General features: G+C 50.5%; 2 protein-coding genes and 4 non-coding genes across 6 annotated transcripts; 4 read left to right on the top strand and 2 right to left on the bottom strand.

The window, feature by feature from the left end:
• Window positions 1-235: 235 nt before the first annotated feature.
• On the bottom strand, window positions 236-3,301 carry LOC118895004 (ras-related protein Rab-39B-like). The gene is made up of 2 exons (XM_036851899.1): window positions 3,022-3,301; window positions 236-513 (listed from the first exon to the last, which is right to left on the bottom strand). The coding sequence occupies exons 1-2, from the start codon at window positions 3,299-3,301 to the stop codon at window positions 236-238; spliced, it is 558 nt and encodes a 185-aa protein (XP_036707794.1).
• A 5,929-nt stretch (window positions 3,302-9,230) lies between these two features.
• On the bottom strand, window positions 9,231-10,714 carry LOC118881727 (ras-related protein Rab-42). Its single transcript, XM_036826905.1, has 2 exons — window positions 10,476-10,714; window positions 9,231-9,678 (listed from the first exon to the last, which is right to left on the bottom strand). Exons 1-2 carry the CDS (start codon window positions 10,712-10,714, stop codon window positions 9,255-9,257), a joined length of 663 nt encoding a protein of 220 aa, XP_036682800.1. The 3' UTR covers window positions 9,231-9,254.
• A 7,815-nt stretch (window positions 10,715-18,529) lies between these two features.
• Window positions 18,530-18,665, top strand: LOC118887256. Its single transcript, XR_005017939.1, has one exon. It is a non-coding gene; the product is annotated as a small nucleolar RNA SNORA16B/SNORA16A family (small nucleolar RNA).
• A 514-nt stretch (window positions 18,666-19,179) lies between these two features.
• LOC118887320 lies at window positions 19,180-19,310 on the top strand. The gene has a single exon (XR_005017972.1). It is a non-coding gene; the product is annotated as a small nucleolar RNA SNORA44 (small nucleolar RNA).
• Window positions 19,311-19,538: 228 nt separating this feature from the next.
• On the top strand, window positions 19,539-19,665 carry LOC118887337. The gene has a single exon (XR_005017981.1). It is a non-coding gene; the product is annotated as a small nucleolar RNA SNORA61 (small nucleolar RNA).
• A 680-nt stretch (window positions 19,666-20,345) lies between these two features.
• LOC118887444 lies at window positions 20,346-20,419 on the top strand. The gene has a single exon (XR_005018003.1). It is a non-coding gene; the product is annotated as a small nucleolar RNA SNORD99 (small nucleolar RNA).
• The last annotated feature ends 88 nt before the right edge of the window (window positions 20,420-20,507 follow it).

The raw sequence follows: 20,507 nt of genomic DNA, 5'->3' as shown, positions 1-20,507 counted from the left end.
ACCTTCAGTGGCACCTAGCATCATCCTGTTCTGTTCCTGGCAGAGCCCTTGTGGATTGTGAGGGTTCTGTGGGCTTCAGGGGGTGTAGCTGTTCCGCCCAGGGGCCACCAGCATGGATACATCCACCTTGCCGTGCTTTGGGCCTCTGCCTCCTGAGGCTTGGTCTGTGGTGGGACCCTGCTTTTCACTCCCTCCCACCCTGGGTTTGGCTCCACGATCCCTCTCTTCACAGCTCTTAGATCTCTTGAGTGAGCAGCTTGAAAGCTGTGCTGATGTCACTGTTGCTTTCGGCTGAGGTCTCAACGTAGTGAGCGCCCCAGGAGGCAGCCAGCTTCTCCCCTCCCCCCGGCATCACCTCTCCCTCAACCACCAGGTCACTCTTGTGGCCTACCACCAGGAAGAGGATGTTGGAGGGTTTTGCTTTCTCCAGAACCTCCCGATGCCGCTGGGGGACGCTCTCAAAGGATGTTCTGTTGGTGATTACCAAGCCGCAAAAGGCCTCCTGCCAAGTTCCTGCAGTAGGAGCGAGTCATTGGCCTCGGCAGCCAAGAAGGAATCCAGAATTAGTTTTGAATCCTCCATTGAGGACAGAAGGGGACAGGGGAATCAGGGCAGTTTAATGGAAAGAGCTGGGTAGAGTCAAAAGACCTCAGTTCTTGATCAGCTGCGTGACAGGTGAATGGCTTCAGCCAGCTAGTCGTCTTGTCCTGTATGTATACTGAGAGGCTTGTTCATTCAGCGAGTATTTATAAGCTCTGCCCCTGCCCATGCCAGGCATGGCCTGCAATGATGAATGAAAACAGGGAGCGACCTGCCACTGAGTGAAAGGAAAACTGCTTCCATGACCAGGGCTGCAAAGAAGAGACTCCCAGGGCTGGGGAGGGCGTCTGAGCAGTAGAGCTGTAATTTGAGGAACCCAGGGGAAGGCGTGGGGATCACTTTCAAGGAGAGAGAGCTGCACGTATGCCAGCCCCGTTGCCGTGTGATGAGGCGAGACGGGCCAGGTCCTGCAGTGCCTTTTGTAGGCCCCAGCAAAGAGTGGCCTTTACCCAAAAGTAGCAGGAGCCATTGAAGGATTTTAAGCAGAAGCATGATGCGGTCAGGTTGATGTTTTGAAAAGCTCACTCTGGCCAGACAGTGGAGGCGGAAGAGAGGGCATTTGTGGAAGCAGAGGTTCCTGAGAAGGTTGTTGCCTGGACTGAAGTATTTGTGACGAAATGGAGAGAAGGGGGAAATCTGACAGCTGTTTAAGTGGTGACTGGAGGTGGGGGTACTGGAGAGCGGGGTGTCACCGGTGATCTGTCGGGAGTCTTCTGACTCGGTGCCTGGGGCAGCTCAGCCCCTCGCCCTGGGCACGACGCCCTCTACCTTGCTAAGTAACCAGGCCCACCTGATTCCCGAAGCCCAGCACAGTCTGAGCACACATAGGACTTAATACATGCTGAGGAGCCCAAGGGGTGGCAGGGCTGGTGAATTCGTGCCCTCCAGTGTCGGGAGGGTCTTGGTAAGAGTGCTTATTAGGTGCCGTGTTTTATGCTAAGCACCTTCTGTGGATAAGCTTGTTTTCCCAACAGACCTGAAGAAACAAGTGTTTGTCAAGCACTTTGTTTGCAATATCTCATTTAATCCCATTTTCCAATGAGGAAACTAAAATTTAGAGTTTAAGTAGTTTACTCAAGATCACACAGGTAGGACTTCCCTGGTGGCACAGTGGTTAAGAATCCGCCTGCCAACACAGCAGGCAGATTCTTCCCTGCCCAGAGCCCTGGTCTGGGAAGATCCCACATGCCACGGAGCAACTAAGCCCGTGCGCCACAACTACTGAGCCCACGTGCCACAACTACTGAAGCCCGCGCACCTAGAGCCCGTGCTCCACAACAAGAGAAGCCATGACAATGAGAAGCCTGCGCGCCGCACCGAAGAGTAGCCCCCGCTCGCCACAACTAGAGAAAGCCCGCGTGCAGCAACGAAGACCCAACACAGCCAAAAATAAATAAATAAAATAAATAAATTAGAAAAAAAAAAGTTGCCTTTGTTTAAAAAAAAAAAAAAAAAGATCACACAGGAAGTAGTGATGGTGCTGAGATTTCAACCAAGTCCCTCTGACTCCAGAACCTGCACTCTTAACTGTGCTCTAAACTATCTCCCCAAGTCCTGTGGGGATAGAGGTGGGAGTGACAGCGCATGCAAAGGTCCGGAGGTATAAAGAAGTCACTGCATCACTGTGGCTAAAGCACAAGGTGCCACATGAGGAGAGAACAGCCGGAGATGAGCACAGTAAGCTTGGGGGTGGACAGCCCTCAGGCCTAGTGATGGGGTCCGGTGCTCATGCTTTGGAGGCCGCCATGTGTGTGTCTTGTGGGGAGTGGGGGGAGTTGGTACATAGTGTGGGAGGCCCAGAAGGCTGGCTCTGGGCGTCCCACCTCTCTTCAGCCTGAGCAATCTCTCTTTTAATTGTGGAGGATTTCAGGGCTGTGAGAAAGATCCCATCTGACAAGATTCTGATGCTAAAAGCAGGCATATAAACAAAACGTTTGAAAACCACTGCACAGGTAATGGGGAGCCAGTAAAGTTTTAGATGGAGGATTGACGTGATTATATCTGCATGTTAAAAACCTTGCTCTGGCTGCCAGTGGAATTGGAAGCAGGCAGGAGGGGGACCAGCCAAGAAGTTGGCTGCAGTTAATTTGGACTAAAGGTAAAGGAATAAGGCTTGAGGTTTTCCTGAGAAAGAATGAACCAAAAGGCAGGTGTAGGAGGTGGTCACAAAAACGGGGGTGAGTTTTGAGGACACAGAAGAAGCCATCTGGGATGAGGAAGGCATCCTAAAGAGGGTCCCTCTTGCATGAGGTGAAGCAGGGAGGAGGAGGACAGAGCTGGACTAAGCTCTCACAGTTCCCTATAGTTAGGAAAGGCCCCCGGAGTCACCCAGCCTAGCCTCTTATTTTACAGGTAAGGATATCGAGGTCTGGAGAGATCATGTGGCCTGCCCGTGGTCACAGGGTAGGCCAGGACTCAGACCTGTGCTCTTGGTCCAGAGTTCATCTTTGTCACGGCCACCAAGGCCGCTTCTCTTCCTGATGGGTGGGCTCTCCCCCTGAGGGGTGGGTGGTGACCTTTCCTGGCCAGCTGGACCCCCAGGCTCTGCCTCCATGAAGGGCACGGAGAAGTCCACCGCCACTGCCTGGGCGACACCCTCGACAAAGATGCCCTCCACGTAGTTTCTCAACAAGGATGGTTTGTCCACATTTGAGTCTCCTAGGAGGAGGATGTGGAACTGGTACTGCCAGAGAGGGTCCATGTGGTGCAGGAGACCAGCCAGGAGGAGAAGCGAGCCCAGAACCGAGGCATAAACCACGTGGTCTGGGGCTGGCTCAGACTTGCAGTGAGAGACGTAGAACCAGAACCCAAAGGCAGTCAGGGGCTTTTGGGTCTAGGCTCCCCAGGATATGCCCAGACCCAGGCTTAGTGAAGCCTCCGGGACAGAGTGCCATTTGAAACCACCATGCAGAACTGAGTCCCTTCAAGACAGAAGCAGGACTTCCCCAAAATAGAGGCCCTGGTCCTATACCGATCCTGAGAAGTCCGCAGGTGTAGCTCAGAAGACCGTGGGCAGCAGGCCACAGCCCCCATATGCGAGGATGTCCTTCCTTCTCTCTGCTGGCCTGAGTCCCAGCCCTAGGTCTGTACCTACAGGAGGGAGGGTTGTGCAGTGTGAGGCTTGCCTCTCCCAACACTGGGATTTCCATGGGACATGTCCCAGCCAGGGGCCCTGGAGAAATCCTCCCACACCTGTCAACCACAGACCGAGCACCAGTTCCCCCTCCAGGGCCAGGAGCCTAAGAATAACATTTATAAAGAGAAGGGAGAGTAAAACAAGATTGGCCATTCCTGCTGGTGTTTGTTGAAGCTGAGTTATGAGTACAAGAAGTTCTTCATACTACTTTATACTAGTTTTTTTTTTAATTGGAGTATAGTTGCTTTACAATGTTGTGTTAGTTTCTGCTGTACAGTGAAGTGAATCAGCTATATGTATACATATATCTCCTCCCTCTTGGACCTCCCTCCCCCGCCCATCCCACCCATCTAGGTCATCACAGAGCACCAAGCTGAGCTCCCTGTGCTATACAGCAGGTTCCCACTATTTTACACGTGGTAGTGTATTTATGTCAAGCCTAATCTCCCAGTTCATCCCACCCTACCCTTCCCCCACCGTGTCCACACGTCCGTTCTCTATGTCTGCGTTAGTTTCTTTACTCTTGGTTATGTTTTAAATTTTCCCTAATGGTATTAAAAAGCCCCGTGTTCCCCTGCCCAAGGCAGCCTCCCCAAGGGAATCAGCCCTGGCCTTGAAGAGCTACCCTCTAGTGGGGCAAAAAAGTACAACAGTGCCTGAAATCTGCAAAGAGAGCCAACTCAAGTAAGTGCCCTGAAGGCTCAGAGAAGGAACCAATAGGTTAGGTTGGACTAAGCCTTGAAGGGTGAACAGAGTTTTGACAGATATGGAGGAAGGTCATTCCAGGCACGGGAAGGACACATGAAAGACACAGAGGGGGCTTGTTGGCAGAAGGAACTTAACATTTATTAGGCACTTAACACACATTGTCATATTTAATCCTCTAACAAACCTGTGAGGTAGGACTCATTCTTATTTTACCATGAAGGGACTGAGGCTCAGAGGCAGAGGATAGATGTGGGTTCCCACCTAGATTGCTTCCGTTCCAGGCTGTGCAGGGTGGGTAGGATAGGTCTTCCCTCTTCATCCACTAGGTTTCAGTGGCTCCCAGAGCAGGCAAGCTTGTCAGAAAGGGTCCCATGGGTGGCAGACTTTTGGCTCTGTTCCTTCTAAAGGGCAAAGGGGATGGATTCAAGCCTGGGTTGCAAGGTTTTCAGGCTGAGGAAGCAGCTTATGGAAAGCCTTGGAGGCCAGGTAGCCTGACCTTGTCCATGCCGCTATGGTTGGAGGATTTGGCCAGGGTGCTGCCTTGGAGAACGAGCTTTGTTTGCTCAGAATAACCTGGGGATAGACCTGAAGGGACGATTCTGGAACTCCACTCTTGGTAAGAAAGCAGAGCCCAGCCCATATCTCAGGAAGGGGGTCAGGATCTTTTAAGAACTTTGTTAGAGTCTGGAATCCTTGTTATTTCCCCAAAGTGTGTACTTTGGTAGTCTCTGTTCCCTAAAAGTGATTAATAGTAAAACCCTCAGGGGAAGAAGGGGACTTCCATCTTGTGAATTCCTGTGTGTGACAAGGGTGTGACAAGTATTGCCTTTGATTTGTCATCTAATCCTTTCTAAAACCTTTGAGTTAGGTGTTATTATCCCCAACTTACAGATGAGTCCACTGAGGCTTACAGAGATGAAGTGAGTTCCCCAGGGTCCCACAACTGTACATAGTACGGCTGAGATTCAAAACCAGTTTTGACTGCAAAGCTTGCCCTGTTTTTGGCAGCTGGGATAATGCAATGGTTAGGAGGTGATATTTTTCTGAGTGTTGCAGGCAGATCAGATAATACAGGGAGAGAGGAATGTGTAGGGGCCTTCTCTGCAAAGGAAACAGCATGTGCAAAGCCCAGGGCTGCAGGTGGTCGGCAACCTGGGCAAAGTGGGTGGAGATGCTGTAGGACCAGATCAGATTGGACTGCGGGGAAAGGGTTTGGATTTTACCCTGTAGGCATGGGGAGCCAGGGAAGGATTCTAGGAGGGGGGCAGGCAGGTCAAATCTGTATTTTAAAAAGACCCCCTGGGGCAATGTGGATGCTAAATCACACCCTACAGGCCTGAGACCCTCAAGAGGGGCGGCACAATCTACACTAAAGACCGCGGGGCCTGAACCATGACAGTGATGGCAAACTGGGTGCGGGGCCTGCTCCCAGGAGAGAGGGCGCCTGCTTCTGAACAGTGGGCAGCCCTCAGGACGGCATGCCCCTCTCGGCCGCTTCCCCAGTCTCCAGTCCTATTCTGTGCCTTTCCTCTAGCTAGTGGGCTGGGCAGGGCTGCTTCCTACTGCTGGGTCAGAATCACTCTCATTAAAGCCATTTACAGTCTCCAGAGGTTTTGCCACACTGATGGTGCTTGTGAGTGTGGGATCACAGTCTTAAAGCATAAGGTAGGACCTTCTGGGCCTGGCCCGGGGTGGTGGACAAGGCTGTTGGAACACTGAGCCGGCCCGGGGTTTACCGACTGAGCCACATCAGTTTCCCCTCCTGGACTTTAGGTTCCTGTCTTTGAAATGGACAAGATCAGCCTGACCTTACAAGGTTGCTTCACGGTTAATAATAAGTCATAGGAATAATAATAATAGTAATAGTAATAATAATAATATAATAAGCAATAGAAATAGGTCACAGCCTGTGAGCCCATACATATTGTAGGAATTCACATAATACATTAATCTTCACAACAACCTTGTGAGACAAAAACTATTATTATCCCCATTTTATAGATGGGAAACTGAGGCTGAGAGAGATGTGTGACTACAGTCTGCTGAACATTCCTCAAGGGAGGCAGCTGGAGACAATGGGCAACATCTCTTCCTTGTTGGTGGACCTTGTCCTGGGTGGGCAGGGCCTTCAGGCTGGTTCTTCCACAGTCGGCCAGGATTCTGAGAGGGGAGAAGCTCAGTTTTTTCTTTCTTTCTCCAGGGACTTGGGGATTTTTTTTTTTTTTTAAAGCACCTGACAGCCAAATCCCCACCACCGTCCCCAGGACCAGCTGCTCATCTCCCAAACAAGCTTCAGTTTAGTAGACCTATACTCCTGTCCGGGGAAGCTCTGGGAGATGAGAAAACACAGACCGAGTTGAGGGTCATTCCCAGCTTCTTCACTTCATTCTAGCACTCAGATCTCCAGTAAATTCCTAGAAAGAGCCCAGCTCTTCCTTGCCTCAGGGCTCCTCCCTCACTTACTGGTTTCACTTAGCTTCTCTGGGCCTCAGTCTCAACATCAGTAAAATGGAATAATAATACTATAAGAAGTGCCCAATCAATGCTGGATGCTGTTCCTTCTGCCTAGATCTCTGCTCTTAGCTCAGCTCTTCCTCCTCCTCCTCCAGGTCTCAGGTCAAAGGCCATCTCCTGAGAGAGGCCTTCCTTGACCACCTGCTCTAAAGGAGGCCCCCATCACCCTCAGGCCCATCTTCCAGATCTGTGGTCTTCACAGCACTTACAACTGGAAATCATTTAGTTCCACTTACTAGTTTTTTCTCTTCCACTAGAATGTCAGCCCTAGGACTGCTTTTCTGTCATGTTCACTGCTGTACTCCCAGAGCCCAGATCAGAGTAGATGCTCTTTTATTTTATTTATTTATTTTTTGACCGCACATGCAGCTTGCGGAATCTTAGTTTCCCGACCAGGGATTGAACTGGGGCCCTCAGCAGTGAAAGCCCAGAGTCCTAACCACTGGACCGCCAGGGAATTCCCGATGCTCATTTTAAAGCAATTTTGAAGGAATGATAAAGTACTCTAAAGCAAATCATTCCCCTCTCTTGGCCCAAGCTTTCTCAGCTGCGAAATGAGGATAATCGTGCAGACCTTGCAAGACTGTCAGAAGGATGAGTGATGCTTTGAAAAGAGGAGGCAGGGGGCTTCCCTGGTGGCGCAGTGGTTGAGAATCTGCCTGCTAATGCAGGGGACACGGGTTCGAGCCTTGGTCTGGGAAGATCCCACATGCCGCGGAGCAACTAGGCCCGTGAGCCACAACTACTGAGCCTGCGCGTCTGGAGCCTGTGCCCCGCAACAAGAGAGGCCGCAACAGTGAAAAGCCCGCGCACCGCGATGAAGAGTGGCCCCCGCTTGCCACAACTAGAGAAAGCCCTCGCATAGAAACGAAGACCCAACACAGACAAAAAAATAAATAAATAAATAAATAAATAAAATCCAGCCATTCATACAAAAAAAAAAAAAAATCCAAACTACCGGACAGACAGACAAGCCCATCTTTAAAAAAAAAAAAGAGGAGGCAGACACAGGTTACTGATGGGGAACCTGAGACTCAAGAAGGTGGAGTAACTGGCCCCGGGTCGCAAAGGGAGTTAAGTGGTTGTGCTCTTTTTGCTGTGGCAACTGCCCATGCCCTGCCCATGCCTGCTGGCACAATGACACCCCCAAGATACCCCCTCTACAGCTGCTGAGATCCTTCCTTCCATAAAGCCTTCCTGCATTGCTGCTGGACATTTTGTGCCTAGCAGTTTCTGCTGCAGCTTAAGTTCCCCAGGAGGCAGATTCTGAGTGGGAAATCAGTGTGCAGACTTTTACGAGGGGATTCTTGAGGTCAATACCTGCTTGCGGGGAGGAAGGGAAGAAAGGATTGAGCATGAGAATTTAGCTGGGATGCTGTCATAACAGTGGCCTCAAGTGACCTCATGGAGAGTGATGAAGCTGGGTTTTTCCTTCAGAGTTGTCTAGAGTTGAGACAAGAGGCCCAGGCCTTTGAACAGTGCCCCCGCCCCCCAATAGACCCAATAGATTGACGCTGGATTGTGGGCTGCCCCGGATGGGTGGGCAGTTCCCGAGAGATTAAACTGAGCTCCACCACCAGGCAGCACTCCCAGCAGCTGGGAGGGGCAGTGGGGAGGAGGCTATGGGTTCTTCAGCCCTGAGGGGAGATCTTGGTGGCTAATCACAGTGTCCACCGTGTGCCCAACAGAGGAACTGTTCATATTCATCCCTGCCTCTCAGATCCAGATCCAGTCCCTGGCCAGCAACCTGGGTTTGAGGGCACACTTTCTCATCCAAACCTGAGGACCTAAGGAGGCTCCAAGGCTGGCTCAGCCTGAAATTCCCCGCACCTGTCCTTGCCTGTGCAGCAGCGTCCAAACGCTGAGTGGTTCAGCATCCGAGCCCAGGGACGCTGCCAGAAATGGCCACATCCCGGCCAAGAGAGGAAAGAGCGGTGATGACAGTTCTTGCCATTCGATTCTCATTGTGTGGGAGGCTCTGGCTGAGCGTAGCCCATTCATTATCTCATTCGTGCCCACAACCCCCTGTGAGGTGGGGTCTTCTATGAGTTCCTCTGACCATGGAGGAAACAGGCTCAAGGACAGGAAGCTGCACACCTGGTCTCTTAGATCTTTCTAGTAGAAAGGGGCTGAGCTCTTGAGACCCCCAAATCCAGGAGACAAGACTGTACCAGGATACTGTTTATATTAACCCTCAGGATAGATTCTGCCATTTGCCCTCCAGAGAGATACTAACCCTCCCCATCTCACCAGCACTTATGAGGTCCACACTGCTTTAACCCTTTCCCTCCCAGAGTCAACACTTGCATGGGCCCGGGTGCTGTGTCCTGCTGGCGGGCCTGGGGATTTGGGTGTTCTGGATGAGCCGGACACCCCCCCAGTCCTCCTCCAGTTTGATGTCCCCCTGCTGCAGGGCCTGCTGGATGGCATCAGTGAGGGTGTTGAAGGCCAGGTCCACGTTGCAGTTATTTTTGGCGGAGGTCTCCATGAAGGCCATGCCCAGGGAAGCAGCCAGCTCCTCTGCCTCCTGGGCTGAGACACAACGGGTGCTCTGCAGGTCACTCTTGTGGCCAACCAGCAGGAAGATCGCCTTGTCGGGGCCCTGAGTGGCCATGACCTCCTGGTGCCAGTCTCGGATGTGTTCAAAGGACTTCCTGTTTGTCACATCAAAGACCAGCAGGACACCGACCACATTCCGGTAAAAGGACCTGGTGATGCACCTGACGGTGGGAGGGAGTAAGTTGGGAGAGGCTTAGGCCTTCAAGACACCCGAAGCAGGACCACCCCCTCCGTACACTGACTGCCTCACACCCCCAAAGCTCATTTCACACTGCCCTGTGCTTCTCTTTCCCTGTGTCTGTCTCTCCCAAGTGACTGTGTGCTCCCCAGTTAGGCAGAAGTTTGATTCCCATACACTCCTGACCATTCCTCCATTCCTGGAGGAAGCCTCATGTTTTCCTGATAGCAGGTCTTTTCTTCCCCATTCTCTGCCTGGCAAACTCCTACACATCCTTCATGGCCAACACCAATCTCTCTTCCTTTCACATCTCCTTTACACCTCCCTCTCTGCCCTCCTGTGGGCTCTCTCAGCACCCAGGTCATTCATGCCTCCAAGTTTCAATATCGAACATCCCTCTGGGGCGGGCGCCAGGTCTTTATTTTTGTTTGTTTGTTTTTTGTTGTTATGGTTTTTTTGGCAGCGCCAGGAGTCATGTGGGATCTTAGTTCCCCGACCAGGGATCGAACCCGTGCCCCCTGCATTGGGAGCGCGGCGTCTTAACCACTGGACCGCCAGGGAAGTCCCAACCTGCTGTTATTTGTAGGATGAAGGACTCAAGAGTGAAGGACCCAGGCCAGGGCAGAGACCCCCAGATCTCTCCTTGGGCCACTGAGGCTGACCCCTCTGAGGGATCCCCACGGCCAGGTGGACCAGGACTGACCCCGCCCCAGTCAGAGGCCCCTCATGCCAGCCCCTTCTCGTCCCCACCCCCCTCCCCACCTCCCACCCACCGCGCACCTGAAGCGCTCTTGGCCCGCCGTGTCCCAGAGCTGCAGCTTCACGCGCGGCCCGGCCCGCAGCTGCAGAGTGCGGCTGTAGAACTCGACGCCCACCGTGGGCACCGACTCGAGCTCCGGCTCGGGTTCCGGGATCCCGGGCGCGCCCGCCACGTAGCGCCGCAGCAGCGACGTCTTGCCCACGGCCGCGTCCCCCAGCAGCGCGATCCGAAACTGGTAGCGGCAGCCCCCCGCCTCCATGTCGGGCGTCTGGCCTCCCGGGACCCAGCCACCAACTATGCGGCCCCGCCCCTGGCCAGTCTCAGGGCCCCGCCCCCGCCTCGGGGCGGCCGCTGAGCCACCCAGACCCGGGACTGGAGAACCTGGGGCGTCTTCAGCACCGGGGGGTGGGGCCGGACCCCGAGGAAACCACCGGGCCCAGTGGAAACACCTGGACAAGTCACTTCCTTGCTCCGAGCCTCAGTTTCCTCCTCTGTAAAATGGAGATGATAACCCTTACTTCAGGGATGAAGAGATTAAACTAGATAATGTGGGGAGAAGGACTAGGGAGGACCGATAACCAAACGTGCACTGGCCTGGGACCAGCAGCGCCAGAGCATCCACTTTATTCTTCCGTTGGGGCGGCTTCTCTCTGCAGCCCCACTCTCTATTAGTCCCCCAGCTGGGCCCCTGCTGCTGCTGGACCTGGAGACACCCCTGGAGAAAGTGGTTTTATAGGTGCTCTTTCCCCACCCAGGTGCCCCTTTCCTGGAGCCCCACTGGCCCTGGCCTGGGGCCTCCCATTCAGTGTTCAGGGTCAGTGTTCAACAGCACCCACTGCTTCCTCCCCTCCTGCCTGTGCGGGGCCCCAGGGCCCAGAGAGGGACTTGCACACAGGCAGCAGACAGACCACTGCAATTCCAGAGGGAGAGCAGTTTGCTTGTGGGCTGGACAGCCAACATTAATGAGGTGAGATGGTCAGTTCCTTATGCTCTGGGACAGCAACCCTTTGAGAAGGCCAGAGTGTGCCCATTTTAGAGCTGAGGAGACTGAAGCTCAGACGTGTGGCCTGTCTCAGGTCACAGTAGGGCTGGGCCTCACATCCAGATGTGTCTCACTCTTCATTACCCCTTGATGTCACGAAAGGGGACCGCAAAGCAAGTTCCCAAAGGACCAGGGCTAAGTGGTCAGGTCCCACTTGGATTAGGGGCAAGGGTAAAGCAGGTACATCTGCATTCAAGATGTACTCCACTCTTTCCAGTCTGGCCTTCTTGACACCCAAGACATAAAGGCTGGAGTTCTGGTTGGTCCCAAACAGCTTGTCTGTTGGTCTAATCCCACTATCCCACTGTGGGTGGATGTTACCAGTTTAACTTGTTTTGGCAAATTGGCAGTGGGAAGCAGTTCTCACTAACGCAAACCATCGTATCATCACATTTCCTCCTTATACAACCTTGTGAGTAGGTGTTAGTCTGCCCAGTGTTGTTGTTGTTGTTTAATATTTATTTATTTATTTATTTGGCTGCATTGGGTCTTCATTGTGGCACGCGGGCTTCTCTCTAGTTGCGGCGCACAGGCTCTAGAGTGCGCAGGCTTAGTTGCCCGCGGCACGTGGGATCTTAATTCCCCGACCAGGGATCAAACCTATGTCCCCTGCGTTGGAAGGCGGATTCTTAACTACTGGACCACCAGGGAAGTCCCTGCCCAGTGTTTTTTACAGATGAGAAAACTGAGGCTCAGAGAAGTTAAGTAACCAGCCCAAGATCACTCAGCACGGAAGACAGACTAGCTGCCAAGTCTGTTTCTGGCTGGACAGTTTGGGGACCTGGGAAGGCCCAGGTTTTCTTGTGGCAAACTCTAAGCAAATCTGTGAGAAGCCATTTTGTTAGGTCTCCTAGTAATCCTGGCTTTTGGTCACCTGCACTAGCCTGAAGGGGCCCACGTCTCTGCTTGCCCTCACCTCCAGGAGGAGAGAGAGGGGGCATCAGCTAGGGTATGTGTGTTGGGGAAGGAATCCGCCCTGCCAGCTCTGCCCAAACCAGGAGGGTCTGCCCCACTCCCACCTGCCCCACTGATTCTTCCATCGGGATGTTCTTATCACCTTGCTCTGTTCAGCTGGAAAAACAGTTTTTGCGTCAGGGCTGCGCAGATCTTCCTCCCCCCATTCCACCCCCGCCTTTCTTTACCCACCACTGGTGCTCCAGCCATGCTGAACATCTTGCCTCTTCTCAGCCCTCTGCCAGGGACACTCCTCTTCTGCTCGTCAAAGGGTAACTAACCCCTACTTCACTGGCCAGTGAGGTCACAGGCCCTTTTGTCCACTGTGATGTCTGTCTCCCTTCTAGGCTCAGGCCTCTTGAGGACAAGGACCAGTGGCTGTATCCTCAGTGCTTGGCACAAAGTAGAACTTGGTAAATATTTATGGTTGAATGAATGAATGAATAAAAGTGGATAAATGCTATTCGTTCATTCATTCACTCATTTATTCATTCAAATACCACAACGGAGCTGGACTGAGGGAGCTACGGGGTCAGGGAAGACCTCTTGGAGAAGGTGAAGCTGAAGCTGGGTCTCCAAGAACAAGTGGGAGCCGGGGAGGTCAGGGAGGAAGTGCACTCCATGCTGGGGCAGCTGGGCAAAGGCAGAGGCATGAAACAGCTTGAAAGGCAGTTTGAACCCAGACGTCCCAGAAGCCTTTGCAGTCAGCATGTGGGCAGAGTGCACCGTCAGCATCAGACTCCTTGAACTTCCTCTCCTAGACGTTCCTGCTGTGGGCTGGGGTCATGTGCCTGTCCCTGACTGCACCTGGTGCTGGAATCCAGATGTCAGCTGACTTTGCCATGGACTCCCTATGTGACCCAGGGGGCAAGTCATTTCCCTTCTCCAACCCTGCTTCCCCTTCTGCTAAGTGAGGCAAATCATGGCACCCACCTCACAGGGTAGTTCTGGGGTTACTGTGTATCATAGCAGGTGCACATTTGCATTAGAACTTAGTTTTAGTTCCAAATGATGCTTACTAGCTATGTGGCCTTGGCCAAGTTTTATTCATTAATTAATTCATTCACGTAGTAATTATTTCAATAAGTCCTGGCCATCTTTTACATACTTGGCACTTATACAGCAGTGGGAAAAAAAGACCCAATTCCTTTTCTTGGAGAGCTCACTTGTAATGGGGAAGACAGAAAATATACTCATATAAGATGTGATGACAGGGAGCAATAAGTGTTATAAGTAACCAGCCATAGCTTGAAGGGTGGCAGGGTGCTATATCAAAATAGGGTGGTCCGGGGATTTCCCTGGTGGTCCAGTGGTTAAGACTTTGCCTTCCAATGTAGGGGGCGCAGGTTTGATCCCTGGTTGGGGAGATAAGATCCCACAGTCCCTGCAGCGAAAAAAAACCCAAAGCATAAAACAGAAGCAATATTGTAACCAGTTCAATAAAGACTTTAAAAATGGTCCACATCAAAAAAAAAAAAATCTTCAAAAAAAAAAAAAAATAGGGTGGTCCGAGGAGGTGGCATTTGAACAGAAAACCAGGGGAAGAGAGGGAGTGAGCAGCGTGGTTGTCTGTGATATACAGGGAGGACAGTTCCAGGCAGGAAGAACAGCAAGAGTGAAGGCCCTGAGGTTGGAGGAGGCAAGGGATGCTCCAAGAGCACAGAGGCCAGAGAGAGGGAGCTGAATGAATGGGGAGCAAGTGGTGAGCAATGAGAGCAATCATCTGTGGCTTCAGAGGCCATCATGGGGACTTCAACTTTTATTCCAAATGTGTTGAGAAGTCAGTGATTTGGGGACAGGTGAATTACATGATCTGAATTTTCTCTTGCTTACTTTTTTCGTTTTTTACATCTTATTATATAATTGATACATAATAAACCGCACAATGGCAGTATTTCATTCTTTATGGCTGAGTAGTATTCCATTGTATATATGGACCACATCTTCGTTTTTTTTAGTTTTAAAAAATTAATTAATTAATTTATTTATTTATTTTGGCTGCGCGCGGGTTTTCTCCAGTTGCGGCGAGCGGGGGCTACTCTTCGTTGCGGTCGCGGGTTCTCATTGTGGTGGCTTCTCTTGTTGCGGAGCACAGGCTCTAGGCGCGTGGGCTTCAGTAGTTGCAGCACATGGGCTCAGTAATTGTGGCTTGAGGGCTCGAGAGTGCAGGCTCAGTAGTTGTGGTGCATGGCTTAGTTGCTCCGTGGCATGTGGGATCTTCCCAGACCAGGGATCAAACCTGTGTCCCCGGCATTGGCAGGCGGATTCTTAACCACTGTGCCACCAGGGAAGTCCCTGGACCACATCTTCTTTATCCACTAATCTGTTGATGGACATTTAGCTTGCTTCCATGTCTTGGCTACTGTAAATAGTGCTCCTATGAACATTGGGTGCATGTGTCTTTTCAAATTACAGTTTTCTCTGGATATATGCCCAGGAGTGGGATTGCTGGATCATGTGGCAACTCTAGCTTTTTAAGGAACCTCTATACTGTTTTCCATGGTGGCTGCACCAACTTATATTCCCATCAACGCTGTAGGAGTTTCCCTTTTCTCCACAACCTCTCCAGCATTTGTTATTTTTAGACTTTTTAATGATGGCCATTCTGGTGTGAGGTGATACCTTATTTTGATTTGCATTTCTCTAATAACTAGTAATGTTGAGCTTCTTTTCATGTGCCTATTAGCCATCTGTATAGAAGATTCAATATGGTTAAGATGTCAATTCTTCCCAAATTAATCTATAGATTCAATGCAATACAAATCAAATCCCAGTAGGCTTTTTAAAAATTGTAAATTAGCTGATACTAAAATTTATATGGAAATGCAAAGGACTGAATAGCTAAAACAATTTTGGAAAAGAAGAACAAAGCAAAAAGCTACAGTAACCAGGAGAGTATAGTAGTGAATACAGAAACAGGCCTACACATATGGTCAACTGATTTTTAACAAAGATGCCGAAGCAATTATATGGAAAAAGATGATCTTTTACAAAATTGAAGGTGGAACAATTGGATAGGCAATATGCAATAAATAAAAAACCAAACAAACCTTGATTCCTACCTCACATGATACACAAAAATTAACTCAAAATGTATCATAGATCTAAATATAAGAGCTAAATGAGCCTTAGTCTCATTATTTTAGAGACTTACAGTTTCATTTTTTCTCATTTATTTATTTATTTATTTATGGCTGTGTTGAGTCTTCGTTGCTGTGTGCGGGCTTTCTCTAGTTGCGGTGAGCACGGGCTTCTCATTTCAGTGGCTTCACTTGTTTCGGAGCTCGGGCTCTAGGTGCGCGGGCTTCAGTAGTTGTGGCACACGGTCTCAGTAGTTGTGGCTCACGGGCTTAGTTGCTCCGTGGCATGTGGGATCCTCCCAAACCGGTGTCCCCTGCATTGGCAGGCGGATTCTTAACCACTGGACCACCAGGGAAGTCCAGAAATAGTCAGATTCTTGACGCATCTTAAAGGTGAACACAGGATTTGCTGATGCATTGGAAGTGGGATGTTAGAAGAAGAGGGGTCCTGGGTCACCCTAAGGACTTACTGATATGGGGAAAAGCAGGTCTAGAGGAGGAAAGACTGTATTCTGAGAAGCCTATTAATAAATAGCCATCCAAGTGTAGATGTCACGGAAGCAGCAGGATATCAAGTCTGGAGCTCAGAAGAAAAGCGGAGCTAAAGAAACACATGTGGGAGTCATCAGAAAATTTCTTAACCTTCATAGAGTCTGTCGCCTTCTCCACAAAATGGGAATAATAGTAACACTTCTTAAAGTGTAGGTAAGGATAAAAACTTTTTAAAGTGTATGTAAGGATGAAAACTGATTAATAGATTAAGCACAGAATAGGTGCTTAATTCTTGACAATTACTACTTGTTTTTATATTGACGCTTAGTCGTTCTATGGGCAAAACGTGCACATGGCACAGTGATTATGAGTGTGCTGTTTGAGGTGGACTTCCGCATTCCAGTCCTTACCTCGCTTGCTAGCTGTGTGATCCATTCCTCAGTTTCCTTATCTGTGAAAAAGGCATAATTATAATACCCACACACAGGGTTAATGAAAACTAGCTGAGATAATGGAACAGTGTACTTAGCAAGCACTCAATAAAAATTTTTTAAAAATTAATTTATTTATTTATGCTTGCATTGGGTCTTCGTTGCTGCGCGTGGGCTTTTTTCTAGGCTTCATGGCATGTGGGATCTTCCCGGACCAGGGATCGAACCCGTGACCCCTGCATTAGCAGGTGGATTCTTAACCACTGTGCCACCAGGGAAGCCCTCAATAAAATTTTTTTTTTTTTTTTTTTGAGGCAGAGGGAGCCCAGAGCACAGGCCCTGCCTCAAGTTTTGTTTTTGTTTTTAAACTTTGGGTTTATTTATTTATTTATTTTTTTATGGCTGTGTTGGGTCTTCGTTTCTGTGCGAGAGCCTTCTCCAGTTGCGGCAAGTGGGGGCCACTCTTCATCGCGGTGCGCGGGCCTCTCACTATCGCGGCCTCTCTTGTTGCGGAGCACAGGCTCCAGACGCGCAGGCTCAGTAATTATGGCTCACGGGCCTAGTTGCTCCGCGGCATGTGGGATCCTCCCAGACCAGGGCTCGAACCCGCGTCCCCTGCATCGGCAGGCAGATTCTCAACCACTGCGCCACCAGGGAAGCCCCAATACAATTTTTTATCTATCAATCGAAGAGATGAGGCTTGAACAAATAATGCATTCATCTCATGAGTACTGTAATCAGTCGCCTCTTAACTTTTGGGAAGGAAGCCCTCCCCAAGATCCCTCTCCAAGAAGACCTCACAGAGCTCCTCCCCGAAATCAACTCAGTTACTGCTCCTCCACGTGCCCACGGCGGTCTGAACGCAGCACTTTCTCAGCTCACAGGGTTAACGGTTAACTTCCCAATGTTGAAAGTCTTCCCCTGACTGAACTCCAGATGGCACAGCGGTATCTGTGAACCCAGTCCCCGATATTGGACATTCACTGAATGCTGAAGGAAGGCGGAGGAACCTCTTCCGGTCCGGAAGAAACCAAAAGGTTTCTCCATCTGAGTGAAAAGGGCCTCGCCCCGCACGCGCTTGGGGCTGGGAGCCAGACACGCGGCCAGCGCTGGCGGCGAACGAACTACAACTCCCAGCAGCCTGCGCGGCGCGCAGCTCCAACTGTCAGGCGCGGCCGCGAGGGGAGGGGCCTATATAAACCCCTTCTCGGCACGCAGCTACCCTTTTTCCCGGTTACCACGTCCTTGTTTTCTTGGCTCTTCGGGTTCTCTGCTGTGGTCCACGCCCATCCTCCGCCGTACCCGGCCTTAGCCTCGGCGCCACCGGCGCCACACTCGCCGGAGCTGCTTCCCGAGGCTGCGGGATGTTGAGCGCAGTGTGGAGGACCCTGGCCTGCCGACCTGGTCGGACCGAGGTCCGGAAGGCCACGTTGGCCGCATGCGCAGTGAAAGGAGCCGGACCCTGTGAGGGCCGCGCCCTGCTCCCGCCTCGGCCCGCAGGGCCTTGTGCTCCGGTGTGACGGGTGAGTAACGCGGGCAGGCGGCCGGGTGCACGGCAGTTCTGGGACTGAAGTGGCTTAATTTGGGGGGAGACCACGTGATGGGGTCAGCCAGACCTTGATTATGCCTGTGACAGCTAGCTGCTCGGTGATCTTGGGCAAGTGACTTCCGTGCCTTCATCTAAATTATCTGGCTGCACAGCACATGTTAAGGAAGTCACCATGGTGGGCATAAGGACAAGGTTTTCTGGAGGACGGGCTTTAGTCATTCAGATATTATTTTGAATCCCAGGTTTGTCGCTTTTTCCATTGATAAGACAACTTTCGGCAAGTAACTTAATTAGTCTAAATCTTATAAAAAATGGGGATGATAAAATGGTCCAGTGAAGATAAACGAGACAAAACACTGGCACATAGTAAAACAAAGTGGTGATTGGGACCTATAGGATGTCTGTTCTCCTTTTTTAGTCTCCAGAGTGTCCCAGTAGATGAATTGGTGGTAAGTCCTGATGCACAGGATTTAGGTGAGTCTGAGGGCTGCACAGTGTTGGGCCTGCCCTGTGATCTGGATTACCCTGTGGCCCTTATCGAAGCTGTAGCTGCTTCCACATAGCTGCTGTGGTCAAAAAAGGAGCCTAGAGTGACAGTTTTCCTTGACGGTCGCTGTTCTGTTTGCTGTAACTGATCTGCAACATTTCAGGAAAAGACAGTTCCCATTGTACCTGCCATTTCTCAGGTATAGCCAGAGACCTTTATTAGAATTGACACATTTCCAGAGGCCAGCAGAAATGTTCCACTGATGGGGTCTTGCATACAGAGTTACCAGAATAAGGCTTTTGAGAAGTAGCTTGCAGAGGCCAAGAACCAGCATGGAGGGGTAGATGGGGGTGGGTTAGGTATCTGTACCGGCAAAATCCCGTGGCAGGTGGTGCAGATCTTGGTCATGCTTTGGGTCATTGCCCTGAAAAGCTTATGGCATCAGTACTTAGGACCAAAGGCTAGTCAAAAACCGTAGTTCTGAAGACCAAATGAAGGGAACAATTAAGATCATTCAGGACAATTGTGTTCTCCTTTTAGCTGGGCCAGATTGAAGATTCCAGGATGACTGAAGTTGACCTTTCTGGTGAGTGAAGACTGGGGTCATGACAGTGATGGAACACAGCAGCCTCAGGACCTGGTAGGTTTTCTGTAGAGACGTAATTTGGGAGCTACCTAGTGGGTCAGTACAGCATGTTTCCAAGGGCTATGGCTTGTTGTGGCCATGGGATCTCCAACTGCATGCAAGAGCAACTTGGAGAGACTTTGACAGCGCAGGTCAGCATAATACCTGCAGCTGCCACTCGCCTTTCCTATAGTATCTCAGGACCTGGGCTGGAAGCCTTCCACCTGAGTCCATGTGTTTCCATCAAAAAAGTCAACTTCCGTGTATGGATCAACTTTTTGGTTTAGAGCTTCCACACTTTTTTTCTGCAGGTTGCCCCCAGGTTTTACTGGCAGTGCCTGATACTGAAGTATCTGAAAATACCAGCTTGTTGCTGGAGCCATGCTTTAGAATAAGGTAAAGTTGGATGTTGAAGACAGCCTGACCCTCCGGTTCCCTTTCCCATCAGATCTGAACCCTGGTCTTGGTGGTCGTAAAAGGAGGAATAGTAGTACTGAAGCTGTGCTCATGGTGTCTGCTTATATAGCATGTGGGCTAGTTTCAAACAAGGTTGAATTCTCTTGGAACTTGTTGCCTCCTCCCCTGTAAAATGGGATAATCTTAGGCTTAAAGGGAGGCTGTATGTGAAACTCTGGGCAGTTGGTATAGTGATTGCTGACTAATATTTCTGTATTTGGGAGGGATTTATCCATAGCTTTCTTGCCTCCTGATCGAGTGTTCTTTTTTTCCCCTCCTAAGATCTGTTACCAGTAAAGCTGTCGTCTTCTGTGATTGTGGATCTACAGAGTTGGGTGAGTTGAATGCCAGAAGCTTTCTCACAACTTTCTTGCAGCGTCCATTAGTATTTCACTGTCATCACCCTAAGCAGTGTAGCCAATAGATAATAAGGCTACTCAGGTCTGTGTGTAAAAGTCTTCTCTTTTTAATATATCATTTACATCTGGCCTTGTGTGCTGTATTTGTTGGCTTTTCATAACAGGAGGACAAAAAATAAATGTTTACAGTGTGAACTGGTCTGCTAGATTTGCCTATGCTAAATGCCAAGAACACACCTTCAGAGTAGAATGTGGCAGAAGGGACAGCCCTGTGTCTTTACAGCAAGGGCTGACTACTGTGAATGCAATAATGGCTTGAGCTCATGCTCATTGGTTTTGGTAACCTTGGAGTCTTACCCACCCCTCTCCTGGGAGAGTGGTTCTATTCTAGCTCAAGGTATTTTTTCAGGCTGTGACTGGTCCAGGATGAAACCTAATCTGAGTGGACATCTATGGATGATAAATGCGGATATGGGACTGAGACCAGCCCTTAGGAAAACCTGGGTGGCATTGATTAATTGGGGCATTATTAACACACTGGCGTACACTTCTTTTTCAGGAGAGAAACACTACAGGA

Source organism: Balaenoptera musculus, chromosome 1 (assembly GCF_009873245.2).
Source record: "Balaenoptera musculus isolate JJ_BM4_2016_0621 chromosome 1, mBalMus1.pri.v3, whole genome shotgun sequence".
Taxonomy (NCBI): domain Eukaryota; kingdom Metazoa; phylum Chordata; class Mammalia; order Artiodactyla; family Balaenopteridae; genus Balaenoptera; species Balaenoptera musculus.
The sequence above is the reverse complement of the archived record's forward strand: the minus strand, read 5'-3'. Positions and strand labels throughout refer to the sequence as shown.